General features: G+C 35.5%; 15 protein-coding genes across 15 annotated transcripts; 10 read left to right on the top strand and 5 right to left on the bottom strand.

The window, feature by feature from the left end:
• Positions 1 to 513: 513 nt before the first annotated feature.
• TpMuguga_02g00472 (uncharacterized protein) lies at positions 514 to 1,251 on the top strand (the record flags this gene model as incomplete). The annotated part of the gene is made up of 1 exon (XM_759945.1): positions 514 to 1,251. The coding sequence occupies one exon, from the start codon at positions 514 to 516 to the stop codon at positions 1,249 to 1,251; it is 738 nt and encodes a 245-aa protein (XP_765038.1).
• TYW5 (Cupin-like domain protein) lies at positions 1,235 to 2,565 on the top strand. Its single transcript, XM_759944.2, has 5 exons — positions 1,235 to 1,437; positions 1,516 to 1,931; positions 1,964 to 2,062; positions 2,098 to 2,242; positions 2,313 to 2,565. The coding sequence occupies exons 1-5, from the start codon at positions 1,359 to 1,361 to the stop codon at positions 2,546 to 2,548; spliced, it is 975 nt and encodes a 324-aa protein (XP_765037.1). The 5' UTR covers positions 1,235 to 1,358; the 3' UTR covers positions 2,549 to 2,565.
• On the bottom strand, positions 2,317 to 3,711 carry TpMuguga_02g00470 (uncharacterized protein). Its single transcript, XM_759943.2, has 2 exons — positions 3,348 to 3,711; positions 2,317 to 3,286 (listed from the first exon to the last, which is right to left on the bottom strand). Exons 1-2 carry the CDS (start codon positions 3,474 to 3,476, stop codon positions 2,666 to 2,668), a joined length of 750 nt encoding a protein of 249 aa, XP_765036.1. The 5' UTR covers positions 3,477 to 3,711; the 3' UTR covers positions 2,317 to 2,665.
• POLD2 (DNA polymerase alpha/epsilon subunit B family protein) lies at positions 3,712 to 5,632 on the bottom strand. Its single transcript, XM_061305395.1, has 11 exons — positions 5,335 to 5,632; positions 5,188 to 5,277; positions 5,030 to 5,146; positions 4,854 to 4,989; positions 4,741 to 4,813; positions 4,636 to 4,707; positions 4,500 to 4,567; positions 4,306 to 4,430; positions 4,151 to 4,220; positions 4,061 to 4,121; positions 3,712 to 3,955 (listed from the first exon to the last, which is right to left on the bottom strand). The coding sequence occupies exons 1-11, from the start codon at positions 5,557 to 5,559 to the stop codon at positions 3,736 to 3,738; spliced, it is 1,257 nt and encodes a 418-aa protein (XP_061161362.1). The 5' UTR covers positions 5,560 to 5,632; the 3' UTR covers positions 3,712 to 3,735.
• TpMuguga_02g02390 (putative integral membrane protein) lies at positions 5,620 to 6,177 on the bottom strand. The gene is made up of 3 exons (XM_061305566.1): positions 5,978 to 6,177; positions 5,858 to 5,945; positions 5,620 to 5,813 (listed from the first exon to the last, which is right to left on the bottom strand). Exons 1-3 carry the CDS (start codon positions 6,100 to 6,102, stop codon positions 5,658 to 5,660), a joined length of 369 nt encoding a protein of 122 aa, XP_061162142.1. The 5' UTR covers positions 6,103 to 6,177; the 3' UTR covers positions 5,620 to 5,657.
• A 395-nt stretch (positions 6,178 to 6,572) lies between these two features.
• Positions 6,573 to 9,056, top strand: TpMuguga_02g00468 (uncharacterized protein; the record flags this gene model as incomplete). Its single annotated transcript, XM_759941.2, has 4 exons — positions 6,573 to 6,738; positions 6,783 to 7,049; positions 7,090 to 7,239; positions 7,269 to 9,056. Exons 1-4 carry the CDS (start codon positions 6,688 to 6,690, stop codon positions 9,054 to 9,056), a joined length of 2,256 nt encoding a protein of 751 aa, XP_765034.2. The 5' UTR covers positions 6,573 to 6,687.
• Positions 9,057 to 9,336: 280 nt separating this feature from the next.
• TOP2 (DNA gyrase/topoisomerase IV subunit A family protein) lies at positions 9,337 to 13,763 on the top strand. Its single transcript, XM_759940.2, has 3 exons — positions 9,337 to 10,515; positions 10,584 to 11,294; positions 11,357 to 13,763. Exons 1-3 carry the CDS (start codon positions 9,445 to 9,447, stop codon positions 13,709 to 13,711), a joined length of 4,137 nt encoding a protein of 1,378 aa, XP_765033.1. The 5' UTR covers positions 9,337 to 9,444; the 3' UTR covers positions 13,712 to 13,763.
• Positions 13,753 to 15,301, top strand: TpMuguga_02g00466 (uncharacterized protein; the record flags this gene model as incomplete). The annotated part of the gene is made up of 1 exon (XM_759939.2): positions 13,753 to 15,301. The coding sequence occupies exon 1, from the start codon at positions 13,805 to 13,807 to the stop codon at positions 15,299 to 15,301; it is 1,497 nt and encodes a 498-aa protein (XP_765032.1). The 5' UTR covers positions 13,753 to 13,804.
• Positions 15,265 to 16,613, top strand: TpMuguga_02g00465 (FHA domain protein). The gene has a single exon (XM_759938.2). The coding sequence runs from the start codon at positions 15,336 to 15,338 to the stop codon at positions 16,368 to 16,370; it is 1,035 nt and encodes a 344-aa protein (XP_765031.2). The 5' UTR covers positions 15,265 to 15,335; the 3' UTR covers positions 16,371 to 16,613.
• Positions 16,614 to 16,818: 205 nt separating this feature from the next.
• On the top strand, positions 16,819 to 18,703 carry TpMuguga_02g00464 (tubulin subunit beta). The gene is made up of 2 exons (XM_759937.2): positions 16,819 to 17,019; positions 17,179 to 18,703. Exons 1-2 carry the CDS (start codon positions 16,924 to 16,926, stop codon positions 18,403 to 18,405), a joined length of 1,323 nt encoding a protein of 440 aa, XP_765030.1. The 5' UTR covers positions 16,819 to 16,923; the 3' UTR covers positions 18,406 to 18,703.
• Positions 18,704 to 18,779: 76 nt separating this feature from the next.
• TpMuguga_02g02480 (uncharacterized protein) lies at positions 18,780 to 19,624 on the top strand. Its single transcript, XM_061305579.1, has one exon. It carries the CDS (start codon positions 18,839 to 18,841, stop codon positions 19,103 to 19,105), a length of 267 nt encoding a protein of 88 aa, XP_061162141.1. The 5' UTR covers positions 18,780 to 18,838; the 3' UTR covers positions 19,106 to 19,624.
• Positions 19,201 to 20,455, bottom strand: rcd1 (Cell differentiation protein rcd1). The gene is made up of 6 exons (XM_759936.2): positions 20,122 to 20,455; positions 19,972 to 20,087; positions 19,834 to 19,940; positions 19,708 to 19,803; positions 19,361 to 19,599; positions 19,201 to 19,330 (listed from the first exon to the last, which is right to left on the bottom strand). Exons 1-6 carry the CDS (start codon positions 20,439 to 20,441, stop codon positions 19,225 to 19,227), a joined length of 984 nt encoding a protein of 327 aa, XP_765029.1. The 5' UTR covers positions 20,442 to 20,455; the 3' UTR covers positions 19,201 to 19,224.
• A 245-nt stretch (positions 20,456 to 20,700) lies between these two features.
• On the bottom strand, positions 20,701 to 23,665 carry TpMuguga_02g00462 (Protein kinase domain protein). The gene is made up of 3 exons (XM_759935.2): positions 21,851 to 23,665; positions 21,568 to 21,798; positions 20,701 to 21,475 (listed from the first exon to the last, which is right to left on the bottom strand). Exons 1-3 carry the CDS (start codon positions 22,878 to 22,880, stop codon positions 20,766 to 20,768), a joined length of 1,971 nt encoding a protein of 656 aa, XP_765028.1. The 5' UTR covers positions 22,881 to 23,665; the 3' UTR covers positions 20,701 to 20,765.
• A 673-nt stretch (positions 23,666 to 24,338) lies between these two features.
• Positions 24,339 to 25,227, top strand: TpMuguga_02g02105 (uncharacterized protein; the record flags this gene model as incomplete). The annotated part of the gene is made up of 5 exons (XM_061305524.1): positions 24,339 to 24,538; positions 24,571 to 24,719; positions 24,831 to 25,004; positions 25,064 to 25,135; positions 25,196 to 25,227. Exons 1-5 carry the CDS (start codon positions 24,423 to 24,425, stop codon positions 25,225 to 25,227), a joined length of 543 nt encoding a protein of 180 aa, XP_061162140.1. The 5' UTR covers positions 24,339 to 24,422.
• Positions 25,228 to 25,235: 8 nt separating this feature from the next.
• On the top strand, positions 25,236 to 26,331 carry TpMuguga_02g02110 (uncharacterized protein; the record flags this gene model as incomplete). The annotated part of the gene is made up of 5 exons (XM_061305525.1): positions 25,236 to 25,302; positions 25,343 to 25,671; positions 25,698 to 26,061; positions 26,091 to 26,148; positions 26,180 to 26,331. 5 exons carry the CDS (start codon positions 25,236 to 25,238, stop codon positions 26,313 to 26,315), a joined length of 954 nt encoding a protein of 317 aa, XP_061162139.1. The 3' UTR covers positions 26,316 to 26,331.
• Positions 26,332 to 26,461: the final 130 nt, after the last annotated feature.

Here is a 26,461-nt window from a genome sequence, read left to right as displayed (position 1 = left end):
GCGAATGTTGTGACTGTGACAATTATGGAGACTCATGTAACATGAGATGTGACAACTTTAAAAGACCAGAACTAGTGAAAGAGGGAGTATGTAGTCAATGTGGTCCAGATTATGGAAATAGAAGGACAGGATGGCAAGATGAAGGAGAGATGTGCAGGTTTATAAATATAAAAAATCAAAGGAAAATTAAACCCATAAAGTTTTGTAAAAAAGAAGTTGGTTGTCTAATGAAGCAATTAAAGAATGTTGTGTCCGTATTTCCTCTTTCAAGAGGTCGCGATGACACTGAAATCATTGTTAAGCCCATAAGAGGAGTATGTAAGCCTCAAAATCATAATAAAGAAAGAACACCTGTAGTTAAAATAACAATGCCGAGAATGAATAGACAAAATCAATTTCGGTGAAAAAATGTGAAGAAGTACAGAAATATTACGAAAAGTGGCCAAGTGGCAGATGCTGTACTGAAAAGTTTAGGCAGTCTAGTCACACATTTATTAATTTAAGAATATAACGATGATGTTAATTTTTTTCTTACTCATTTCAGGCTTCAGTTTTGGGTTATCAATGGATAAATTAGAGTGCGTTGAGTTTTCATTGGATTCCAACGTGAGGGACGCAAGGATAAAATGTCTAAAAAGGAAAAATTTTTTAGTAATTAAGGTTTCTGATCCGGAAAAGTATGTTTTAGGAGCAGTAAAATTAGGGGACCTAGTTGAAAAGGGTGACTGTAAATATAAGTCAAGGCACATCACTGTTGACACGTCCAAGGTTCAAAAAATAGTTAGGGTGTTAACTGAATCTGCAAAAGAAACATGGGTTTCTGAATATGTTGAAGTGGCTCCAAAAACTTACCGTCCACTAGAGAAGTCTTCTTTTGATTTAGATTTAAATGGAGAGGATTTACACGAAAATGTACACAGTTATTATGATAAAAAACATGATGTTAGAGTTATAAAAGTCAAAGACTCATTACACGACTCTAAGATAGGCAAAGTTACCCTTAATAATCATATTGTTCATGAGATTCCAGATACTCTTGAAAGGATAGTGTACATTTGGGACACAGAAGAGGGGACAAGACACCTGAAGGTCGATACACATTTAAAAGATAACAGAATCATTTCAAGCAAGTTTGAGGAGGATAAACCAGGGTCAAGAAATTTTGTAAAGAAAAGAACCTGTAATAGCTTACTAAATCCTCATGGTTGTTGGGATGATTACCTTGAACCAAAACAGGGCGTATTTTTTTAGGTTAAAATTATGTTTTATTCGCAACCATCGCAACTCCTTGCAATTTTAAAAATTTAATTTTTTACCTGTAATATATTTAATAAATTTATCAATGTATTGTTAAATTCATGAAGGAAGTTGCTTCCATATCCAGGAATTCAGATTTTAGGGGTTTAATTAAGGATTCCACTCCTTTTAAAATCTCAGGTACATTTAATTATTTATAATTCATAGAATCCAGTTTATTTTATATGTAAATTTATTCCATAACTTCATTTTTCGCAGGATATACTTCTGATGATTTGGGTTCATGTCTTGAAGAATGGAAACCAGACCGTTTGAAGTCCATTCTGAGCGACAGAAGAGTTTCAGTTCATGTTTCAACTGACCCAAACCTGAATTTTGTCTCTAAAAATTTCAAATATGAGTACATGACCTTTTCAGAGATGTTTTGTCGGATTCAAGAATCTCAAAAGTGTTTAAATGGAGACCGAGAGTATCTATATTACAGATCATTGGGTGAAAGACCGAGAAAGGACCCATCAAACCTTTCTTCAGTTCATCCTTATTTGGAAGAGACTTTCAAGATACCACCTGAAATCACACAAATCCTCAATGGCTCTTCAACGCATATCCACTCGACAGTTTTTAGGATATCGCAGCCTGGAGTAGAACTCTGGACCCATTACGATGCCATGGACGTATTTTTTATTCATTTTAAATTTATTTTCAGAACTTTCTGTTCCAAATTCATGGCAGTAAACTTGTTATTTTGTTCCCTCCATCTACTTTACATAAGTTGTCAATAACGGACACCTCTTCACCTTACAGGGTATGAAACACTAGTTTTTATAAATGATTTTGTAGAATATTTGTAAACTCGATATGGAATGTGCAAATTCTGAGCTTCTATCTGCCTATAAGGTTGCTTACAAAACAGTTTTGAACCCGGGGGACGTTTTGTTCATACCTGCAGCATGGTCTCATGGTGTACACTCGCTATTTCCAGAAGGTAGTACCATATTTGTTCAAAATTACAAGTTAAGTTATATATTTAATGATACTGTGATATGTATGTTTAGATGATTCTGAGGATATTAAAACGTGTATTTCAGTAAACTTGTTCTTCTCTGACGGTCAAGTTGAGTACTCAAGTAAAAACGTATATGGTAATGAGGATCCAGCACCCATGAAGAGAGCCTGTGACTTACTCCAAAAGGATTTTTTAAACCTTTCGCTTCAGTTACCAGTTCATCTACAGAAAGCCTTCTGGAGTAAAGTCGCCTCAATTTCACTTCAATTTTTAAATAACCTGTAATTTAAAGTTTAATTTAAGATACTCAATAGATTAATAGTATTTTCAACAGACTCATTCCTTTAATAGTATTTTCACCAAACTCATTAGATTACTAGTGGTGTTATCATCCTTTTAAAGTTAGTAATCAACGTATTTAAGTAGTTCGAGTATTTTTGATAGTGGTTCAGAGTTGGTTTCACGCATATATTCAGGAACTTGGTAGTGATTTGAGAATCTTCTGGGAGTCTTGAGATTTATCCATGCATTCTTTACCTTCTCCCTCATTTTCGCTTCAGCTTCAGTTAGAGGAAAGTTATTGTTAGAAAGACTATGAATATTAGCGAGGGTCTCGAGATCCTCAAAGTTGTCAGAGAGTGTGTAGACCCAGGTTCCGTTAAAATTCTCAGCTGGGTAGTCATTGAGGTCATTTCCACTTGTACTAACACTTGAAATGTTAGTGGCTTCATTATCAGGACTTCCAACCACTGACAGGTTAGGGTACTTGTTAACGTCAATACCGGCAGCCTTCATTATCCTGCAACTCTTGTAATACTTATCTTGCCAGTGTTTGGCCTCCTTCCAGCCATCGTCAACCTCAGCTTCAAGTTCCCTAGTCAGTTCGGCATGAGAGTTTACAAGTTGCTGGCACTGCTCGTGGGATTCGCGCAGTTGGTCATGTAGGACAGCAACAGCCTCCAAATAAGTCTCCCGCTCCCTCTCAAGGTTTAAAGTCAACTCCACTAGACTATTCTCGTTTATCTACAAATTTATTAGTTACACATTAGAAAAATAAGGAAATTATAGAAATGTAACTTCTAACCTTGTTCGATAAATCATTTGAGTTTCCGGCATAATTCAAATTTGAATCTGAAATAGCGTCTCCTTTGTATTCGTTAAAATTACTATAAACCGGGCTGTGTCCGTGGTAACTATCGAAGCTCAACGACATTTTGGCTCGTTTAGGGTTCAAATATCTTACACATATTAGTTAAAACGGTTTAAATAAAGAAAAAATCAAATAATTTAAAAATTCGTTTAAAAATTCTACAATTTTCACGTGAATTAATTAAAAATTAGGGTTAAAACTTAAAAATCCGATCCCTGGCTTAAAACTAAGGGCGTAATGCCATAAAGTGCACATGTAATAAATTCATGTCTATATAACTTTAAAATGTAAAAAAATTAATTTAGATGAAAATTAAAATAATTTATGTTAATTTTAAGGGTGTAACTTCCAAGGTCCTCAGAGAAATGAGCACCAGCGTGGGATCCCTCTTAAAGGAAGGCACGCAGACTAATTTTGGCAGTTTTGTGGATCCTGAGGTTCCAAAATCTCCTACTTCAAACTCTTTACAGTTTCCCGTAAAAAAAACATGTGGATACTCGGAATCTTCTGTAAGGTTGAACACATCCAACTCAGAGTGTATCCTACGTTATTATTAATAAACTCTAGTTATACCACACTTAACATGTATTAAATTATGTCAGAATGTAAATAAATTAATTTAGAGGAAATGTGTAGGATAAACTTACGGAAGGCTATCAGTTCCTGTAGGAGCAATGCACCTTGAACTTGCAACTAGCTTCAGTGCATCTACATGGAATGAGTTTGATAAAAATTACCAATTTCTGAAAGTCTGCTGAATTTACAGATATCTTCCACTGTTTGGCCTGATAAACCTAGAAATCTAACCTAATAAATTATAACTTGAGTTCATTGACATCCATTGAAATAAGTAGCTGACTTCCAGAATAAATAAAGTTATTTATCAACAAACTCCGTCAATTGAGAAGAAGTAGGGGTTAGTTGTGGACCTGAAAGTACCATATCTTCTGCTATTTTCCATCAGAATCGGATTAATTACTTGCTGAGGCAGGTTACTGTTGGTTGGATCCAGTGACCCTAATCAAAAATTTAAGACCATCAAATGAAAAAACACACTATCTATTATTTATATGTGTTATAAATTACCTGGCATAAGATCGACGTTAATTGTAGATGCCAATTGTGCGTAGAACAGGTCAGATTTTTTCAAAGACCTATTAATATATTAATCAGCTCAATCTAATCTCATTAGTGAATAATAACTAAATTTAGGAAATCTCACTCAGTATCACATCTCCCAATTCCATTCCCTGCCACTACTAGTCTTACTAGTCTTTTGTTGTATTCACTATTACTAAAAATGTGTAAAAAAATATTTAATAAATACCTTTCTCCAAGTAAAAAGTTCTGCAACAGTAACAAACTCTTGTAATTTAGCTCATTTCCGCTCATTTCAAGCCCTAATCTTAAATAAAAAACTAGTTTATCAAGGTCAAATACCGCTTATAAGTGCGATAAACTTCTCCTCTTCCTGCTTTATGTTGTAAAGGGTCAATGAATCTGGAATTTCTGGGAGTGTGTAATCCTCAGTAACGAATTTATTCTCATCATTCATGTATCCTCTAACTGCAATTACCTGAATTATTAAGAATAAAAGTGTCGACGGTAAAAAATACCAGTCCGGATACGAATTTGTGAGGGTTTATGCAATTTCCTACAAGAATTAAACGCTGAGTATGGTCTTCCAGGAATAAGTAATCCTCATCATCTGTATATTCTGATTTTTCCTCAACCTAATACACATATTCCACATTAACTAGTGATTATTCCGCACCTTAATATCAAACTTTTGTATATATTCATCCAAGGGTGTCGGATGATACTTCATTTGCTTAAAAACCGTCCCTATTACTACACACTTGCCCTAAATTTATCATGTTAACACTTTATAGTTAAATGGAATTACACACTATTGTCCCACCTTAACATAGTTGATGGATTCCACTAATTTATAGGCTTCCGGATCAGATTCACTAATTTTTAGGTTTGACCATTTTGTTTTTATGGTTTCAAGCAATAATTTTTTCATGGATTGGAGCTTCGACATGCTTCTAAGGTAATACTGACTCTTGTATCCTTCTCCGGCCGTAACGAACCTTTCCGAGTAGGATTCGTCAAATTCACAGGGGATTCTTTCCTGTCCCATTTTTTCCAAATAAAATTAATGAAAACATAAAGTGAATATTATAAATTTATGTGTATGGTGTATTGCGTTATCATATTTAAAATCGTTTACAGCCGAGCTTATTTCTTAAGTATTTTATAAATTATAATGAAAATTATTGCCAAAACTAGCATCACTACGGTGAAGTACATGAGAACTCGGGTATAGAACTCCGATCTTCCGATAGATGTAATAATATCTCTGGTTTCATGTTGTATATTTTGGGTGTCGCTTATCTAACCATGAATTAATCTTAGTTATTTTATATTTATTTCCTTACCAGTTGTTTTGTTCTTATAATACTATCTCTTTGGTTGAGTAACTTGGACATTACATTTGCGCCGAGTTCATTTGTATCGTTTAAAACACTAAATCAATTTTGTTAACTTTTATTTCTCACCTTCTTGACTGTGCTAAATTATTTAACGATTCGTCAAGGGCTCTGGACTGCTGGAGTAGATGTGTTCTATCTCCATATTCCTCATCTCTTTCGGCGTTTATGTACCAATCATTAGCATTATTCATAATACCATTTACTATTTTTTAATGTACAAAAATATACTTATTAATTACACATCAGTGAATGGATAGAAATATAAATATACTGACATAAATAACATGTAAGGTACATAACCGTCGGTAGCATGAGTAAGAAGATAAGGGCAAAACTAAATTTATATATAACATGGATATAAAAACCGATAGATAAAATATAAAACATAAGGGAATATATAAAGTATTATCTAGAAAAATTTGAGTTATTTTAATAGTTAGCCCCTAAGGGCCACAAAAATTGCTTTCAAAACTTGCGTAATGAAAGTCGGGAATTGGAGTAGTTTTCAACTAGCAATTATCGCGCATCCGCTAGGCGTCACTTGCAACGAGAATGCCCCTTCCGCAAGGATGGCCTTCTTTTCGACCTTCAAAATACCTACCCCCATTCACCACTCGAAGCGGTACAATCACATACACATCTGTTGTCACTGATTAACAATTATTATTGTAATATATGCACATATACCCTTATAAACTATATTTCTTCAGACTTATTCCATGAGATGACTACAATATTTGTATATAATATTCCAAAAATCGGATATTTTATAATTTATGGTTAATTTACTTCCTGTAGCCTCCAGGATTCTTTCAGCTCCTACTCTGGTAACTTAATTTTACTTATATTTTATTAATTTTCAAATGTGTAGAAACGCCTCAGTAATTTATCGTGCCTTGAACTAAGGAAGGAAATCCAGGAGGCTTCCAGGAAGAATCTCAGAATGAACGTTATTTGGAACCAATTTATGTATGAAGTATGTGAAAGGACCACTAAATATACTGATTCACCAGATTTTAAAGATAAAACTGCTGTTGATAAGGTTGACAAATTCACACCAACTGATATATCACTAATTTTCTCCTCATTTTCTCTAGTGAGAAGAAATAATAAACAGTTTTACGACTTTCTATTACAGGTAAATTTCAGTAGTATGTAACTAAACCAATTACTTTTAGTCAGTTCTTCGCGATGTTGCCAACTACACAGTAAGGGATATAGCAGTTTTGTACAATAGTCTTGTGAAGCTTACCACTTTTAACGAGTTTGTATTTGATAGTCTAAACAAAGTATTGATAGAGAAATTGACAAACAAGATCTCTGAGAAGGTAAAATTATGGATTTGTATTATTTTTAGGATGTATCACTTCTTTTAAATAGCTTATTGGAGCTTAGAATTTGTAACCTGAAGGAGATATTTGTTAAATGCTCTCTCATTTTATCAAGTAGAATTAAGTACATCGAAAACCCTCACACACTAACCCTTTTACTTTATTCATATTCCCGATTAATAATTCTAAAGGATAGGGATCAACCTAATAGGGTAAAAAAATTAAGCTCACCTTTGGAACCTAAATTAACTCCCATTATCGCAAATGATTACGAACAAATCATACTATCGGACGTTATCATAACCCTCTTGTCAAAATGCTCTGATGTGCTATTGAAAATGAACCCTACTGACTTGTTATATTTATATCGCTCTTATCTAAACCTGCTATTCAATTCTGTATGCACTGGTGACACTAGTGAGTTTAGTACAGAAGACATTTTTTCAAACGAAGATAATGTAAATGGCAGAATATATAATAACATCCTAAAGTTTTATAAGCTGAACAACCAAATATTACAAAATAAGTTATCATTTCAAACACGTGAACTACTAATCCTATATCACGTGTTACACACTACAACCAAACAGATGAATGAAGAAAGCAACCTTATTAGTTTCGTAACTTATGAAGAGATGGATAATTTAAAGAACGTAATTAAGGAGGAATTAGTTTACAGAATAAAACAAATGTCAATTATTGACTCTATTAACTTTATTAAGCTTTTGGATCGTTCAGATGATAGTCTTGAGTTAGTGTTTAGAAGATTATGTGACAAGTTGAGCAGAGAACACCAGTGGGAGACCTACACACTTTCACAATTATTATCGGTTCTGGAAAAGATAAAGGAGAGGAATTGTGTAAGTGAGGATGCAAGGAATCTAGTGGCAGTTTTAATTTCAAAAACACCAAGAATAATGAAACTAAGCGACCTTGCACTAATCGCAGCGGTATCAACTCTTTTCGGCATTAAATCAACAGCTTTGGAAAGAAGACTGTCAACAATAGAGTGTAGATGTGAAAATCTAACTGAAAACCAGATTTATACCTTTTTTCACTCATATGTATCATTAGGATTCCTACAGTTTATAGATCCCATACTTGAACACCTGTATCAAGTTAAGGATGAAAATGACTCAGCGGATTTGCTTCTGGATGTTTCAATACTAAAATTCTTATCGCTAAAGAATATAGATGAAGGTATTATAGAACATTTAAAAAACAATGCGAAGAATATTGATCTGTCGTACATAAACATGTTATTAACTGGTTCACCCTCTGAAAATATCGATATATTTGGAACACATGAGTTAAATTATGTAAATAACCTTAAGAGAATTAGTTTTAAGGATGTATATAAGGAATTTTCAAGTGATTTTGAGGAGTTTCTGGCAAAACATGACCCAATTGTTAAACTAGGCAAAAATACTTTAGTAAATAATTTAAAGTTGCCAATATCGGTTGAAATTAATAATAGGCGCATGGCAATAGTGTTACTATTCGACGACTTTTATAAAACAAGTAAAAAAATGTTAAAACTACACAAATACGCACAACTTAGGATGTTGAAGCATTTGGGAGTAGGCTACGTGTGCTTTGATTTAATTCACTATTACACAAATGAAAATAAACCGAATTTATTGGCTAATTTGCTAAAAAATTTATATAATGAAGCCACTAGTGTGGAAAAGGTAAAGGAGCACTCTCAGCCAGATTCCATGGATAAAGTTGGTGTAAACGTTATAATAAAGAGGGAAAATTTAAAGAAATTGGATAATTTCAGCAGATTTAAATTAATGGTAGCAAATTGTTAAATTAATTTTTTTTCAATTTAAATATATATCCATTCGTATGTGTGTTATGTGGTACGGCTCGCACACCTTTTTATTTTCTATTATTTGTCAGTTCTGTGCTTCCTATGTTTTAGATTCCAAAAATCTATAATTAGATAGAACAAACAATTTTACTGGAAATTTTCAATGTTTACCTGTGATTCTTGAGAAGCCAGGATTTTATTAAATTTTAGCATCTATATAGTCCAATGATCGTAAAACAGTGGAAAATGCAAATATTTTTTAAATTTAAATCATAATTTCCCTAAATTTGGTGAATTTAAATCCAGATTTACACACTAATTTTAAGAAAGCAGTATAGTACCGGCCTCCTATCAATTTAAACACAATTAATTTTTAATATACACTAATGGGAAAGGCAAAGACGGTTGAAGAGCGATACCAGAAGAAGACACAGCTCGAGCACATTTTGCTTCGACCCGATACATATATCGGAAGCACGGAGCTCAATAATCAGCAGATGTGGGTCTTCGACGAAGAAAAAAACAGAATGGTGTACGAAACTATAGACTACGTGCCAGGTCTATATAAAATTTTCGATGAGCTCTTGGTAAATGCAGCAGATGTGTACGCACGTCAACTGAGCGACCCTACCTTGGAAAAAATGACCTGCATTAAGGTTACAATAGACCGTGGAACAGGAGCAATAGTGGTATACAATGACGGTGAGCCAATACCAATACAGATCCATAATGAGCATAAGATGTACGTGCCTCAGCTGATTTTTGGTGAGCTCTTAACGAGTGATAACTACGACGACTCAGAGGAGCGTGTAACTGGAGGAAGGAACGGTTTCGGGGCAAAACTCGCCAATATCTTCTCAAAGACATTTACCGTTGTTGTAGGAAACAAGAAAACCAAGAAGAAGTTTAAAATGACCTGGTGTGATAACATGACCAAGACGAAATCTCCAGCTCAAATCGAGTCATATATGGGCCCTGACTTCGTTAAAATAACATTCATACCAGACTACTCACGCTTCAACTTAACTGAGTTGGATGAAGGAACCTACAAGGTCTTGAAGAAGAGGGTCTACGATATGGCAGGTACGCTTGGAGTCAAGGTGTTTTTAAACAATGAAAGGATAAAGGTAAAGGACTTTAAGGACTATGTTAACCTTTACCTTCCTGAGGACGCCACGGAAATTGTCAAAATTTATGAGAAAATGTACCGCTGGGAAGTAGTAATCAGTACCTCAGAGGATGGCTTCAGACAAGTATCATTCGTAAATAGCATAAACACAATTAAAGGAGGAACACACGTTTCACATGTAGTCGACCCCTTAGTACAGTCTTTAACCAAGAAGGTTAACTCAAAAAATAAAGGCGGAATCGAGTTAAAGCCAAATCAAATCAAGAACCACATCTTTGTTTTTATTAACTGTCAAATCGTAAACCCATCGTTCGACTCACAAACCAAGGTATTATATCCCAACATTTTTAGTTTGTATGTAACTATTTAATTAATTCCATTATAAATAAATTTTAGGAAACTTTGACTACGAAAATAGTAAAGTTTGGTAGTAAGTACACAATGTCGGATAAGACACTCAACCAAGTCCTCAAGAGTAAGATTTTTGATAACATTCTAAGTTGGCTGCACGAAAAAACAAACATTGAGCTGAAGAAGAAAATGAAGGTGGCCAAGGGTAACGATAAGTTGTTTGGTATACCAAAGCTTGAAGATGCAAACAAGGCTGGAACGAGATACGCGACAGAGTGTACACTGATACTGACAGAAGGAGATTCAGCCAAAACATCATGTTTGGCAGGTTTGTCGGTTGTAGGCAGGGATAAATACGGTGTGTTCCCATTGAAGGGTAAGCTGTTAAATGTTCGTGAAGCTTCTTACAAGCAGCTAACTCAGAACATTGAAGTACAAAATATACTTAAGATTATGGGACTTGACATCACCAATAAGCTAAGGCAAGATTCGTCAGGCTTGCGGTACGGAAGCATAATGATAATGACCGATCAAGACTATGATGGCTCACACATTAAAGGTCTCCTGATTAACATGTTCCACAACTTTTGGCCTAAACTCATACAATTCAACGGATTCATAAAGGAGTTCATTACCCCAATTATTAAAGTGACCAATAAGTCTAATAACCAGGTCCACTCGTTTTTCACAATTGAGGATTTCAACAACTGGAAGCAAACAGTCGACATTTCAAACTACAGAATTAAATACTACAAAGTATTTTTAACTATTATTTTATTTAGATACTTAAAATTTATACGGTATAATGCATATTATAGGGGCTGGGAACAAGTAGTGACAATGAGTTTAAGGAGTATTTCGGAAATTTAAACAGGCATATCGTGGAGTTTAAATACGTTGATACTGTGGATGACGACTCCATTGATCTAGCGTTTAGTAAAAAGAGGATTGATGATAGGAAGAGGTGGATGCAAAACTACGTCCTGGGTACTACAGTGGACCACTCAATTAAGAAACTACGTTACTCGGACTTCATTAATAAGGAGTTGATACAGTTTAGCATATACGATACCGAGCGTAGCATACCATCAGTGATTGACGGGTTCAAGCCGGGACAGCGTAAGGTTTTGTTTGGCTGTTTTAAGCGTAACTTGAAGAACGAGTGTAAGGTAGCACAACTTACTGGATACATTGCTGAGCACTCAGCTTATCACCACGGTGAAAACTCGTTACAACAGACAATTGTAAACATGGCACAGGACTTTGTAGGCTCAAACAACATTAACCTACTCCTTCCATGTGGACAGTTTGGTAGCAGGAAAGAGGGTGGTAAAGACGCAGCAGCAGCACGTTACATATTCACGAAGCTGTCACCACTAACACGGTACATATTCCTACAGGAAGATGACCCGATACTTGACTACCAAAATGATGATGGGCAAATAATAGAACCGTATTACTATTTGCCCATAATACCAATGGTGTTGGTTAACGGAGCTGAGGGTATCGGAACCGGTTTTAGCACATACATCCCCAGCTATAATCCAATTGACGTAATTGACAATATAGTAAATTTCCTAGATAACAAGGACATGAATGACATGATCCCTTGGTACAGAAACTTCAAAGGAACAGTAACTAGGAACACTAAGCTGGGTTATGATATTACAGGTAAATATGAATTGAACCACAGCCTGAACCAACTTGTGATCACCGAGTTGCCAGTTAACCGCTGGATCAATGATTACCGTGAATTCCTAAACTCTATAATGGTAACTAATAAGGAAGATGAGGGGTATATTACAGACTACGGAGACTATAGCAGCAACGAGGATATTAAAATTAAAATCAAGCTTAACGACTCTGGGCCTGACATCACAGATGACATTGAAAAGGTGTTTAAACTTAAAACCACGATTCCAACAAGTAATATGATCCTCTTTGACTGTAACAAGAGAATTAAAAAGTACAACGGAGCGATAGATATTTTGAAAGATTTCATTACCACAAGAGTTAAGTACTATAGTAAGAGGAGGGAGTATATGATAAAGCAACTCCAGCTACAGCTACAACAGTTGTCCAACCAGATTAGATTTATAAATATGATCATAAACAACGAACTTGTGATTTTTAGAAAATCAAAAAAACAAATTGTAAGTGAGCTGAAAAGACTTAATTTCAACACTTACAAACAAGAGGAGGAAGAGGATGAAGAAGACAATGATATTGAAGGGTTCAACTATCTCCTTAAAATGTCACTCTTAAGTTTAACACTTGATCATATCAATAAGCTGAACAACGAATACAATTCCAAGCAGGTTCTACTCAAGGAACTCATTAACACAACCCCAATTCAACTGTACAAGAAGGACCTAAGTGTTCTGAAGGATCAACTCATTCAGACAAACCAGTATAGGCCCTATGAGAAAAGAGTTAAAATACAACCAGAACCTATAATTCCAGAAAGTGTCCATGTAACTAACGGAATTCCACCCTTAAATGGTGATACAAAATTAAATTCTGTCCCACTAGTAAATGGTGCTCCATCATTGAATGGTGATCGTCCATCGACTGGTGGGATTAAACTCAACAGCTCAGTTCCTCAGGTGGATATATTTGAACTCACTGAACTTGATGATGTGGATATGGAAAAAAGTGATGAAGTGTACGGGTCATCACAATTTGATGATAATTTCCAATTATCTCAATTGGAGTTTTCTCAAGTTAACCCTGAAGAATTAACACAGTATAATCAGGAAGAGTCGTCGCAAGTTAACCCGGAATTCTCATCGCAAACCACTGAGAAGGAGGCCAATCCACTTGAAAAGTACAGCACATCCCTCCTTGATAGGCTAAGTAAAAAGTACAATAGTGATGTATTAACTAGTATAATTAAGCCAGATGAGGATGAAAAAACACCTACTAGAAAACCTATACCAAAACCAGCAACAAAGACCCCTGCAAAATCCTCAAGCAGTAATTCAGGTAAACGATCAACAAGTATTAAAAGGAAAATATCAAGTAAGGTGATTTTAAGCTCAGATGAGGATTCCACACCTCCAAAACCTCCTAGGAGAGCTAAAAAACCAAAGAAAATTATAGAAGACGATGACGAAAGTGAATTTGAAATTCCAGATGACGATGAGAGTGATTTCGAGTTGGACGATGATTAAAGTGACTAGTAGCGTCTACCCACAACACACATTTTAAATTTTATAACTTCTATTTTATCTATCATATATTATTTTTAATTAATTACAATGTAAATGGAAACACACAGTGATGTATTTAAAAAACTCGGTACGCATGTGACATGTGCGTTACAAGAAGTTGGCGCTCAACTCAAATTTCACGCAAAACAGGCTACAAATGAACTTGTTTCAAATTTTGATAATTTAAAAACACCGTTTTGTGGCAGATTAACCAACGAAATCAACTGTTCGCTGTTTCAGGAGCCCAACTCCAACACATTGAGACAAACTCAAGTGAAAACATCTGGAAACTATAAATTCGGGTTTGAAGTGAATTTACTTCCACAAGATTTAGGAGTTTTATCTGTTTCAGTAACAGGTGTGGATGTATCCTTGTGTGATTTCACATGGAGACGGGTCCTATACTCGTATGAGTGGCATTTGGACCATGTTTCTGGTCCTACGTATAAGCTCACAGCTGATGATGTGGGCACAACAATCGCCGTAAAGTGTAGTTTAAGAGGGTCTGATGAAGAAGCTGAGGCTGAAGTGGGTCCAATAGATATTGATGTGAGATCTAAGAGGTTGATACAGGAGTCACTTATAAATAACACATCAAGACATCAGCTTTACCTGGTTGACGTGAACTCTGAAAAGGTATCCGCAGGCTCAGACTATAGACATTTTGTACTTTATTTGCTTGAGGAGGAGTTGGTGCTTAAGCCAGAGGATAATTTAGCTTTTAATTTTAGAACCAAGTGCAGATTTGGAACAGATTACCCAAGGGTAACCTTAGATTTTGAGGATGAACTTAAGTTTTACGTTGAATTTGATCAAAGTTTGAAATACTCACTAAGGGTGTATAACAAGAGTCAAAGAGACTCTGTGGTCTTGATGATTAGAGTGTTTCACAGTAGAGTGCTACTAAACAATTGCTTTGAAAACAATCAAACTGAGCTAACAAGAGATGGGAGACTGGACCTAATAGTAAACAAGAAAACCTTTAGCTTAAATTCTCTGATTCAGCGACAGTCGGTGGATTTGTCGAATTTAATTTTGGAAAACTCAAGACTTGAACGCGAACTCGAAAGATCAAAACAAGAAAAAAGCTTTCTAGAGCTTGAAATGAAGAACACAATTCAAGTGTTCCAGGAGCAAATCGCAGAAGAATCCCTTAAGTCTGGTTCAGAATCTTCTAGAATGAAGGTGCACGAAGATACTTCCAGACATCCTGGAACCAGCAAACTTATTTCAAGACAAACCACTTCAGCTTCCGGATTTTCGGATCCTGAAACAAGTAATAATGAAAATCAAGGATTATATATGGAACTGTTCAGCAGGAACGCATCATTAAACGAGAAACTAAGCTTGTTGACAAAGGAAAATGCAAGTTTACATGATCAATTAAATAATCAAGTTGCTGAGAAGAATCGGCTTGAAAAACAATCTAAATGTGTTCTGAAAGATTACGAAAAAATGATCTCGGAAAATGAACAACTGAGAACCAAGATGGGGGAGCTCAGATCAAAAATTAAAAAGTTATCGCTATTAAATTCAGATTATGACGGTTAATTAATATATTAAATATATATTTTCATCCTATTTAATGTGTAATTCCAAAGAAGGCTCTAACTCTGTTAATACTGAGGGTGATCAGCATGAGAACAAGGACACTACAGGTAACTCAGATGAGTGGAGACTTCTTGAAAATGAATTGCCAATGAGTTATAATAAAATAGGGGATGATTTTAAGTCAAATTTGATTTATAAACCTCCCAGATGGTCATCCAGCTCAACAGACCGTAAGATTCTTGATATTTCTATTGAAATAATCTCAGATGGAGTTCTTTTAGAAATAGTTAACCTTGGTTCAAGGTCTCATTACATTCTTGGATCATCAGATGACTGTGATTTTGTGTATAAAAGTCCCTACGTATCAAGGAAACACTGTGTACTTCATTACACAAGAAGTAACAGTCTTGTAATTTACGATCTAAACTCAAAATATGGAACAACTCTGAACCATATGAAACTTATACCCGAGAAATACTATCAATTATCACCAGGAGATCAAATTAGAGTAGGGCCACCTGGTCTTAGCGACAGATCGTACATTATTATGGGACACTCAATACTCTCGGGAATCGAAGATGTTCCAAAAGAAGACTTAGAAATGATTAAAAAAAAGAAGCTTAGTGACGTTGATAAGGCGAAGTTAATGAAAAAGATTGAAAAGGATCTGGAAAAGGAGCTGAAAAGGGAGCTGAAAATGCATAATGATGACGGATCCTACTACGACACCAACCTCTTCCTGGATGAATATGACGAATATTTGGACGAGAATCCGGAAACACAGAAAAGGAAACAGCCTGTATTAAACAAATCAGATATTTTGCTAGCAATTTTAAGGCTCCAAAAGAGTGAAATACAAGTTTTAAATAAGTGGTACAAAGTACTTAAGGACGCAACTCCCGACAGGTCTCGACTACCTACACAACCGGCTTCTGAAATAGATATTGAGCTTGAGAAGGTTAAAAAGAAACAATTAAAAGAGGATAAGGCAAAATTTCAAAAGGTCCTGGATAAAGTCAGAGATAATTTAGATCACAATTTCAAATTGTTGCGTGTCGCATCGTACTAAAATTTCCCCGATCTTTTTATCAAGTGACGCGTCTCTCTTTTTTTCTGTACTAACTGTAGCATACATTTTAAATTGTACAAATCTTTAATTATATTTTACATTATAACTAATTATAAAAATTATTCACTTGCACAATCAAGTATAGTTTTTGCCAGTAAGATCCAAGAAAATTTCGATCTTATAATCTAGAATTAGAAACAATTTAAAAGTCTTTCAAATCGTAAATCAAAACTAAAATTGAACGTAAGTCCTATCCAGAGATATATGCGACGTCGTAAACACGTCGTGAAATGTTTAGATACAACTGTTTATAAGTAATGTGTCAATCTCTGCTATGCTAAACCAATTTTAAAATTAAAAAATTTTACGTCCATATAAGGGGAACGTCACAATTTTTTTTATTTGGTGTTGTCTGTGTGTGGTATTATTTTTTAAATCTTTGATTTAGTTTCAATAGTTTTAATTTATAAAATTTTAATCATATTGGATTATAATAAACTTATTTTTTAAACATTTTTCAAATCATAGTTGTTTTTATAAACTCTTCTATAGGATGAGAGAGATCGTACACATTCAAGCTGGTCAATGTGGTAACCAAATTGGTGCCAAATTTTGGGAAGTCATATCTGACGAGCATGGCATAGATTCCGTAAGCTGATCTTACTATAATTAACCATTCTTCTAATTACTATATAGATACCTAACGTTAAATATGTACATATCATGATTGAACCATATATTCTTTTATTACTATAAACAATATTCATAAGAATTTACATACATCCGTTTTACTAATTTATGTTTTTAGAGCGGTATATACCACGGTGACTCAGACCTTCAGTTGGAGCGGATTGACGTCTTCTACAACGAAGCCACCGGAGGAAGATATGTACCAAGAGCAGTTTTGGTGGATCTAGAGCCCGGTACTATGGACTCGGTAAGATCAGGCACCTACGGCGAGCTCTTCAGGCCAGACAACTTCGTCTTCGGACAATCTGGAGCAGGAAACAACTGGGCCAAGGGTCACTACACAGAGGGAGCTGAGCTTGTCGACTCAGTCTTAGATGTCGTGAGAAAGGAGGCAGAGAACTGTGACTGCTTACAAGGATTCCAAGTAACACACTCACTTGGAGGAGGTACCGGATCAGGTATGGGAACACTATTGATCAGCAAGATCAGAGAAGAGTTCCCAGACAGAATCATGGAGACCTTTTCAGTATTCCCAAGTCCCAAGGTCAGTGACACTGTCGTCGAGCCCTACAACGCAACACTCTCAGTTCACCAACTCGTCGAGAACAGTGACGAGGTCCAGGTCATAGATAACGAGGCCTTGTACGACATTTGCTTCAGAACCCTGAAGCTCACCACTCCAACCTACGGAGACTTAAATCATCTCGTTTCAGCCGCAATGAGTGGTGTCACCTGCTCACTCAGGTTCCCAGGACAACTAAACTCCGATTTACGTAAACTGGCTGTCAACTTGATCCCATTCCCAAGGCTCCACTTCTTCATGATTGGTTTCGCACCACTCACCAGCAGAGGAAGCCAGCAATACAGAGCACTCACCGTCGCAGAGCTCACCCAGCAGATGTTCGACGCCAAGAATATGATGTGCGCCAGTGACCCAAGAAGAGGCCGCTACTTGACAGCATGCGCCATGTTCAGAGGAAGAATGAGCACCAAGGAAGTCGACGAGCAGATGAGCAATGTTCAGAACAAGAACAGCAGCTACTTCGTCGAGTGGATCCCACACAACACCAAGTCCAGTGTTTGTGACATCCCACCAAAGGGACTTAAGATGTCAGTTACCTTCGTCGGTAACTCGACGGCAATCCAAGATATGTTCAAGAGGGTTTCTGAGCAATTTACGGCCATGTTCAGGAGAAAGGCCTTCTTGCATTGGTATACAGGAGAGGGTATGGACGAGATGGAATTTACAGAAGCAGAATCTAACATGAACGACCTGGTTTCAGAGTACCAACAGTACCAAGAAGCCACAACCAATGACGACGATGACGACCTTGACTATGAATGAATTTAGTATTATTATTGATTAATTAATGGTTAGTAAACAAATTATTAAGGATAAGAAAGTTTTAAACTACTCACTGACTTTTGGATCACTAGCATTCGTTGTGATTTTTTCTGCTTCAGCAGTCCTTATATTGTATAATATAAGGGGGTATCTCTAATTTGGTTACGTTCATAAAAAAGATTCTGTAAATAAAGCTTAAAAAATGGTATTAATGTAGTTTGGTCGACTACAGCCAACGGGTAATTCTTGAATGTTCCGGTATTCGAACTTTTCAAGTTTAATTTGATGTATAATTTTACGTATTTTTGTTACTTATTATTTTCATGCAATTATTTTATAAATGTGTGGTTTATGTCGAAAATTTTGTCCAAGTACCTGTCTTCATAGTGGTGTCGTGGAGTCATTGGATTCAGTCAGTAGTTTTTGTTATGAAATGGAGGAAAATAAAAAACATAAAATTTCTGGGCCAAATTCACCTAAAAGCCATGACAAAAAATCACATTCGAGGAGCAATTCTAACTCTATACAATTCACGGTCATTTCTAACAAAAACTACTCGATTAGCAATCACAGGAAAAAACGAAGTCGACACGAATCTGGTATAAAGGTAACTTGTATTAATTGCCAATCAGTTTCAATATATCAAATCGGTGACTACGTCAAATGTAGCAAGTGCAATAGTTCCAAGTTCAGCTCTTAAGTTCTACTGGGGACTTTCTCCTCAATAAATTCATCATTCACACGCAAAATGGTTTAAAATGTAAAATCACATTAATCCATAAATAATTTAATACATGAAATATTAGTACATTTTAAAAGTTACATTGGATGATTCTCGTCAATGGGCTCCGTGTTACATATGAGTTGCAGAAGCCACTTCTTGAGCATCGGCTCCTCCTTAAGGCATGGATAAAATGATGGATCACTGAGACATTGTTAACACGTGGGAACTTACATTTTCCTCAAGGGTTCCGGCAGGCATTTACGGAGAGCGTCCCGCGCCCTCGTGTTGTCCGATAGACGCAAATATGACCTTACGATATGCTTCAGGATTCTTCTCGATGGGCTTTCCAGCAGGCCCATGACCATGTTATTTAACACGGAAGTTACTGCATAGAAACGCTCCGCGGTTGCGCAAACGTAGGCGAGACCTCGGTCGTCCATGAGTATCTTCTGAACTATAAAAATCGACACCTAAAATTAATTTATTTCGTGAAACTGGTATATTTAGAAAGTTATAGACATAATTAACCATCTACCATTATAACAACTTATATATAGATATATTGTTTAAAATTTTACCGTCTTTGAAATGTCAGAGCCTGTCTCCATTATTCGCAGGCACAGAGGAATAATTTCAGTTTCGAGTAAAAAAACTATGACTTCTTCATCATCACTCTAAAGGGCATATAATTTTATATTTAAAACCTTTACGAGTGCTCCTATAACCCCAAGGCACGTAAGCTTGAGGTACTCTATTCTTCTGCTCTTTGACGCAGTGTTTAGAAATGGATACAAAAATAAAGGAATGTGAGCTGAGGTAAAATAACAAGAAATTTAAGTTACCACTTAGAAAATGATGTCTCGTCTGTGGATGTGATGCGATACATTGTAAAAGCGATAAAGAGTTCGATGCCTTCGTCGAGTCAGCCATTGAAATAGTTAGCGGATATAAATAATGGCTACAGTTATTGGTTAAAATAATAGAAAACTTACTATACAGAAACAATTTCATATAAAAGAGTTGCTACAGTACCGAATGAGTGCCAAAGTAGAATTGCCAAATCAGGGTAGTTTTCACGCTGCTTACTCAGTTCTATTAGGGCATACTCTCTCTTTTCTGGTATCGACAAATCTAAAATCAGTTGGTGCAACAAATGTGGTAATATTTTTTCACTATTTTGCTGTATTTGTGAAACCACCGGCCTAGAGGTTGATACGATTGAGATTTGGTGGTTTATCATTTGCGAATCCGTACGGAGGGAGTTTATAGACTCACTGGATTCAGGCATATAACTGAAATTACCAATGGTCATTTTTTAAAAAAATGTTACATTATTATGTATGAAATTTCGAATGTTACCATTACACCCAATATGGCTACTATTTGAAAGTCTATTTTACATCCATTTTTAACTCTTCTTTATAATTTATTTTTAGTTTAAATTATTTTTAAACCTCGTTAGTTTATTTTTTAGTTAAAGAATCTCATATTCTTTTACTATTTTTATCATTCTCTAACCCTCACCACTCTGCTCCTACTTCGCCCTAAACTTCCGTACATAAACATATAAATTTAAAATTTCACCATATTACAGCTTATTTAAAATATTAGGTAATAATTTTAACAAATTAAGCCTCTACAAGTAGTATGATATTGCCTTTGTTACAAATAGCCTCAGCTGGTTTGACACTTCCTGCACGTTTTTCCTCTTCTTCGGGTCTATAACAACCAGGCTGTTAAACACGTATCTTGCGACCGTTTTGCAGATGTTTTCCTTGACATTCCCATCGAATCTTGAGTTGCAAATGTTACAATAATAAAACTCATGAAACTCGTCTCTTCCATCCCTTCCAGTACTCGTATCAAAATTCGTTCTCTGGGTAATTTGGATGTTTTCATAGAGTTCTCCTGTGTTGTTATAGGACTCTGCTCCGTTTACAGGACTGCATTTGGTGCAGGTTAATCCAAGCACCTTTTTAGCTTCCTGTACCCACACCTCAGGACTTACTTCCCAGTACTCATCCACGTTCCACCACAGATAATTAACTCCAATATTCTCACCATTGGAGTCTGTAAATGGGTTTGAGTCAGCTGGTACTCCCTTAAAGTTCAACAACCCTATCCCGTACGGCTGCTTAATGTAATCTACTACTCTCTTCCCTGTTAAAACTTCTACAATTGACAGCCCTGCTCCCCAGGCATCACTGCTAACATCAATGGTAACTTTACTCGCCATTTCATTATTTCTGTTCTTTTTAGTGTAATATTCCAGAAGTTTCTGCTCTGGCGACTCATACCATGGCGTTCCTCCTGTAAACTCTTTAGTAAACTCCATACTGGCAGCTCCTACACAATTATTTTGTCAGTAATACATTGATTTTAGTTGAATCAATTATACTAAATCAATTAGCTATAAAAGGGATTTATCTAAAAGTTACCCAAATCAATAACTTTAACATCAACTTTCTTGACACCTTGGTCAAAGTAGACGTCGAGGACTATGTTGTCTGGCTTGATGTCGTTGTGGCGTATTCCAACAGAGCCGAACTGTGCTATCCTGTTAAGGGCTGTGATACACCAATCCAGCTTGTTAAACTCGTAAATTGGGGTTATCTTCTTTGCGAAGCTGCTGTTGTTCTCAGACCTTATAATGTAAAAGAAGTCGGGCCCTAAAAATTAATATTAACTCTCAATTAATTATATCAATTAAATAAATTTTACCTGTCAGTTTCCTCGAAATTAATACTGATTGGCCGGGATCTTTCTTGTCCAGGTAGTAGCCTAGAATCTCAACTGTCGGCCAGTCATCCTGGAGTATTAAAGAGGAAGAGTTCTTGGACCTTGAAAAGGCCTGAAACCTCTGGTACATGTACAGGTGACACTCAATCTCTCTCTTAATACTCCTCCCGTCCCTTATGTTACAGTCCTCCACAAGCTTAATGGCGGCTCTCAGGGCGATGTTTGAAAAGATTTTAGGGAGCCAAAAGATGTTGTAGACTTTCCTCTTGGATGAGTTTTGGGATATAAGCTGGGTCCCTGGGTCGTTCCAAAGACTAATATCCACATGGTTACTCTTAAGGCCCTCACTGAGAGGACTTGTGAGTCTTATTGGGCCCACTCTGTCGTAGAACTGACGATAATTTGAGAAGTTCACGTGAACGTAACTCTCAATGTTACTTAAGAGCTCTAGTCTGCCCAGTTTCGTTATCTCCTTTCTAACTAATCTGGTTCCACCTCCAGAGTTGGTGATTCCAGTAACTTGATTGTTAACTACATTTAAAATATCATTGTGAACTGCATTATTTGTTGCGTTGCTTGTATTCGTTGTAGAATTAGAAGAATACATGTATTGATTAACTGCGTTTGGTTTAGGTGTACAACTCATTTCCACCTCGTTTTGATCCAGTGGAACATCAGTCTCGTCATTCAAGCCGTCCATCTCACCTTTATCCTCAGGTTTGTTCACATCCTTCTGATCGTCGTCTGAAATGATAATGTGCTCGATGTTCTGATGATCATTGGGGTTATTTGGAACCTGGCTCATATCTCTTGGCAAGTTCTGATGACCGTGTTTTTGGTGCTTCCTTACTCTGTATAAATTTATATTATGACGATACTTAAAGCTCTCTGATAAAACACTTCTGACATTGGGTTTTCTCTTTATGGCTGGTCTTGAGGTCCCCTCCAGTTCCTCGATGACTGGCGAGGGGACGATATCCGAATTTTCGCTGGGTTCAAGACCTCCAACCATTATAAAACTGCATTTAAAACTTATGAATAAAACTACATTTACTGAAAAATTGAAATCCGAAGCAGGAAAACTCAAAATACGCTCAAATTTGCTCGATTGCTACTACATTAAAAATCATTCTACACATCCGATACCATTCTCAGTCAAAATTGGTTTCGATTCTCACTCGGCTGAAAAAATAATAAATAAAACAGATTTTAGAATTTAATATCGACAAAAACTAAACAAATTATTAAAATTCCTCAGTTAGCTTTGAACACATTACGATAAATACTTTCGAAAAATTAAAATTGTTCAAATTATGCACTTCCTGTTTAAAATACATTAAATTACTGTGGATAGATGGGAAGTTGCTTTGATAAATTCGTAATATAGATCAGTTTGCTAGCACACATTCACTTGGCACAATGTGATAATCATGGATTGTGCACCCCAAAAAATTTAGAAAATAACGTCAAAAATATCAAAACTTATTTATTAAAATTAATTGGAACGATTTAAAATTTAAAAAATTATATACACAATAATATTTTGTTAAGAACCATGTAAGGTCACATACACTGAACTTATATGGCACTGATGCGATTTATCACAGAAACTAGAATTATTTCCAGCTATTGGAAGATTAAATATTATGAAATTAAAAAATATTTTACGGGAAACTATGATACATTTGTAATCTTCATCATGGAATCCCGTGAAAATTGAAACACACTTACATCACATACCACCAATAGATCACAAATGGGTTAAAATTAAATCAAAATATTAAAATATCAATAATAATTATTTAAAAAATTAATTGTATATCCCTACATTATGTAATCACAATTTAGACTCACATTGTCCCTTATTTACTTATCAGCTATCTTATTACTTGATAATTCTTTTTTATATAACAACAATCTAATTCTATGTTCATTATTATATAGAATCCCATTTAAATTACTGTACAATCATTAGCAACATCCTTGATATATTACCTACTATTTTGCCTGTTTTTTCCAATTTTATTACATTTTATTAATTTTAAAACTTATTTTTAATAATACATTTAATATTCTCACTTCAAATTCTTTTCCTTTTATACTATTCTCTATCATTTGATTTGACATTCTGGATTCCTTCCCTTTATACAACGTCTTAATCCTTCTAAAATTACAATTCATTTTCTTTATACCATTTTGTTTCTGTTTAACTTGGTTTTGTAGTCAACTATTTCGGTTCCCCATTTTTACACTTTTATACCTTCCAGTCTCACTCCGCTCATTTTGTGTCATATATATACTGGCCTCTTCGGAGCGCCATCAGAAAAAATTGGAACAATACAGAGAAGATTAGCATGGCCCCTGCGCAAGGATGACACGCTCAAATCGAGAAGTGTAAAACCCATTTTTTTTTAACTTTTATGCCCATTATACATATGGTATGCCATTTAGAGTGACACTCAGCCTTACCTCCTATCACTAATTGTTACACCTTATTTATTATATACATTTTATATTTCTAGTTATCCTTTTAAAACTCATTTATGTTTCATTAATGAATGATTCGTTGACTGAACAACTTAATGAGCTAGGGCATCACGTTTCATGTTTGTACGTAAGCTCGGGGGAACAACTTGACGATATTTTTCGTTTGCAGTATTTATTGCCTTAGTAATTCGTTTATTTAAAATATTTAATTTTAGTTCAAGGTTTGTAAATGATATGCGTGGTATTTCCATTAACGTTGGCAACTTCTTCTCATCGTTTATACCAATTCTTGATTCCTTCGTTATTGGACCCACAAATTTAATTAATCCAAAGGACTTCCTTTCACATTTTAATAAACTCTCAGGCAATCACTTATTTATTGGATTATACTATCATTTTTCTTACACATTTAAGAATTTGTACAAAACAACAACAATCTACCTAATTTATCATATTTATTATAATTTCTGTTTAGTCGCTGATCTTTTGAATATTTCTAAGTCTGAACAAACTCTCTCTGACTGGAAGGATTTGAGAAAAAGGTACTTGGCCTCTGGACTTAACTTAGAAGAGATTTCACTTTATAAAAGTTCTGTTGAGCTCCACAACGACCTGCTTCAGGAACTAGTCAATCGTACTTCCGACTTTGGTAAGATTTTAATTCTTGTTCTAATATAAACATAAATTTAACTATTAATAAATTTCTAGATAAGCCTCAAAAACACTCCGAGGCTAACCGTTTCTTGCAATTAGGAGTTTCTAAACTAAGAAAAAACAAAGGTAACAACTATTTACTCTATTAATATACATCCACACTTATAACTATAACTGATTCTTCAGATTTGCTGGACTATCTCGACTCGTTATCATAAGCCAAGAAATGTCTCTACCTAACTGGAAGGGCCTCTTAAAATGGTCACTCTCAAAGGTCGACCCCAAAAGGAAAGGTTTGGAACAACTCTCTATAAATATACAAAAATATTACAGATGAGGAAGTGAAGAAAATGTCTAAGGAGGACATGGAGTTTCTTGAAGGCGCCATGGCTTCAGTAAATGAACACGAGAAAGAGATTGCAAACTCAGTTTCTGAAGTTAACAGGATCTCTAAGGCATTTGCAACTTCAGAAAATGCAGAAGATAAGAGCAAAGGTGTCGAGTTTGACAAAAAGGTTCTATTGGAATCTCTAGATAAACTAGAGGAACACTTTGAAGAACACCCTAGCAACGCTACAAGTCTTGCACGCCAAGGGCTCCTAGAGTCATTCACACTTTTACTAAAGAGTGATGATCTAGAGGTGTTATCAGCAACCCTCTCTGTAAGTTTAATACATATAAATTCAAGATTATTTCATGTTCATTCTCAAACAACGAGTCTGTGCTGGAGGACGCCTCCAAGACCCAGCTGGTTCCAAATCTTCTGAAACTAAAGGCTAAGTTAAAGGACACTGACCTCGAACCCAAGCTTATAACTGCCATATCTTCGTCAATTAGAAACTGCAGGAGAGCAGAGCAGCTTTTTGTTACACTGGGTGGACTAGGCTACTTGAAGGATTCTCTTGAAAGTAGTAATCTAAAGACTAGAGAAAGGGCTATCCTTCTATTCAACCACTTCATATCACTAGACAAGGCTAGTAAACTGATAATGGCGACATTAAATCCCTACAAAATATTAAATATGCTTTTACCTCTTGACCCTGAAAATAACGGTATTTATACTAAGTTATAATTATTTTAGGGATTCAATTCACCGAACTATCGTGTACACTAGTCTTCCTAATTCTTCAGAAACACTCGTAAGTGTTAAAACCTCAAATGATTCATTAGCAACGCATTTACTGGTGGAGAGTTGGCTGCGGTCTCCAAGCTCCTGGATAGAGAACTCAAATCTCTGGAATCGTTAAACGCAGTTGATTATGAGAAAGTTAAACAATTGTTAGAAAAAAGCAAGGACTTAGTCTAAATATATTGCACATTTACTTATTTGTTACCCTAAAAAAGGGATGTATGTTTCATACAGCCGAGCCGAACTCACTGGCGAAAAATTACAGGAATCTTTCTGCCTTTTGACACTGTACTAGATTTGAAACATACGTTTTAAATAAACGA

The sequence above is a fragment of the Theileria parva genome, chromosome 2 (assembly GCF_000165365.1).
Source record: "Theileria parva strain Muguga chromosome 2, complete sequence, whole genome shotgun sequence".
In the NCBI taxonomy this organism is placed as follows: Eukaryota; Apicomplexa; class Aconoidasida; order Piroplasmida; family Theileriidae; genus Theileria; species Theileria parva.
This window is presented reverse-complemented; position numbering and strand designations above follow the sequence as displayed.

Excerpts from the sequence above, each read along its gene's own strand:
- TpMuguga_02g02480 (XM_061305579.1), top strand. The coding sequence starts at position 18,839 with ATGGAGGAAAATAAAAAACATAAAATTTCTGGGCCAAATTCACCTAAA.
- rcd1 (XM_759936.2), bottom strand. The coding sequence starts at position 20,441 with ATGACCATTGGTAATTTCAGTTATATGCCTGAATCCAGTGAGTCTATA. Across the intron at positions 19,600-19,707 it reads GCTCTGACATTTCAAAGACG|GTGTCGATTTTTATAGTTCA; the intron begins GTAAAATTTTAA and ends AATTAATTTTAG. Across the intron at positions 19,331-19,360 it reads CCGGAACCCTTGAGGAAAAT|TGATCCATCATTTTATCCAT; the intron begins GTAAGTTCCCAC and ends ACAATGTCTCAG.
- TOP2 (XM_759940.2), top strand. The coding sequence starts at position 9,445 with ATGGGAAAGGCAAAGACGGTTGAAGAGCGATACCAGAAGAAGACACAG. Across the intron at positions 10,516-10,583 it reads CGTTCGACTCACAAACCAAG|GAAACTTTGACTACGAAAAT; the intron begins GTATTATATCCC and ends AATAAATTTTAG. Across the intron at positions 11,295-11,356 it reads ACAGAATTAAATACTACAAA|GGGCTGGGAACAAGTAGTGA; the intron begins GTATTTTTAACT and ends TGCATATTATAG.
- TpMuguga_02g02390 (XM_061305566.1), bottom strand. The coding sequence starts at position 6,102 with ATGAATAATGCTAATGATTGGTACATAAACGCCGAAAGAGATGAGGAA. Across the intron at positions 5,946-5,977 it reads AATTTAGCACAGTCAAGAAG|TGTTTTAAACGATACAAATG; the intron begins GTGAGAAATAAA and ends AAATTGATTTAG. Across the intron at positions 5,814-5,857 it reads TTATAAGAACAAAACAACTG|ATAAGCGACACCCAAAATAT; the intron begins GTAAGGAAATAA and ends ATTCATGGTTAG.
- POLD2 (XM_061305395.1), bottom strand. The coding sequence starts at position 5,559 with ATGGGACAGGAAAGAATCCCCTGTGAATTTGACGAATCCTACTCGGAA. Across the intron at positions 4,708-4,740 it reads AACTTTTTACTTGGAGAAAG|TAATAGTGAATACAACAAAA; the intron begins GTATTTATTAAA and ends ACACATTTTTAG. Across the intron at positions 4,431-4,499 it reads TAACGTCGATCTTATGCCAG|GGTCACTGGATCCAACCAAC; the intron begins GTAATTTATAAC and ends ATTTTTGATTAG.
- TpMuguga_02g00462 (XM_759935.2), bottom strand. The coding sequence starts at position 22,880 with ATGGTTGGAGGTCTTGAACCCAGCGAAAATTCGGATATCGTCCCCTCG. Across the intron at positions 21,799-21,850 it reads AATTTCGAGGAAACTGACAG|GGCCCGACTTCTTTTACATT; the intron begins GTAAAATTTATT and ends ATTAATTTTTAG. Across the intron at positions 21,476-21,567 it reads TGTTAAAGTTATTGATTTGG|GAGCTGCCAGTATGGAGTTT; the intron begins GTAACTTTTAGA and ends ATAATTGTGTAG.
- TpMuguga_02g00465 (XM_759938.2), top strand. The coding sequence starts at position 15,336 with ATGTGTAATTCCAAAGAAGGCTCTAACTCTGTTAATACTGAGGGTGAT.
- TpMuguga_02g00464 (XM_759937.2), top strand. The coding sequence starts at position 16,924 with ATGAGAGAGATCGTACACATTCAAGCTGGTCAATGTGGTAACCAAATT. Across the intron at positions 17,020-17,178 it reads ACGAGCATGGCATAGATTCC|AGCGGTATATACCACGGTGA; the intron begins GTAAGCTGATCT and ends TTATGTTTTTAG.
- TYW5 (XM_759944.2), top strand. The coding sequence starts at position 1,359 with ATGAAGGAAGTTGCTTCCATATCCAGGAATTCAGATTTTAGGGGTTTA. Across the intron at positions 1,438-1,515 it reads CACTCCTTTTAAAATCTCAG|GATATACTTCTGATGATTTG; the intron begins GTACATTTAATT and ends CATTTTTCGCAG. Across the intron at positions 2,063-2,097 it reads ACACCTCTTCACCTTACAGG|AATATTTGTAAACTCGATAT; the intron begins GTATGAAACACT and ends ATGATTTTGTAG.
- TpMuguga_02g00470 (XM_759943.2), bottom strand. The coding sequence starts at position 3,476 with ATGTCGTTGAGCTTCGATAGTTACCACGGACACAGCCCGGTTTATAGT. Across the intron at positions 3,287-3,347 it reads CAAATGATTTATCGAACAAG|ATAAACGAGAATAGTCTAGT; the intron begins GTTAGAAGTTAC and ends ATAAATTTGTAG.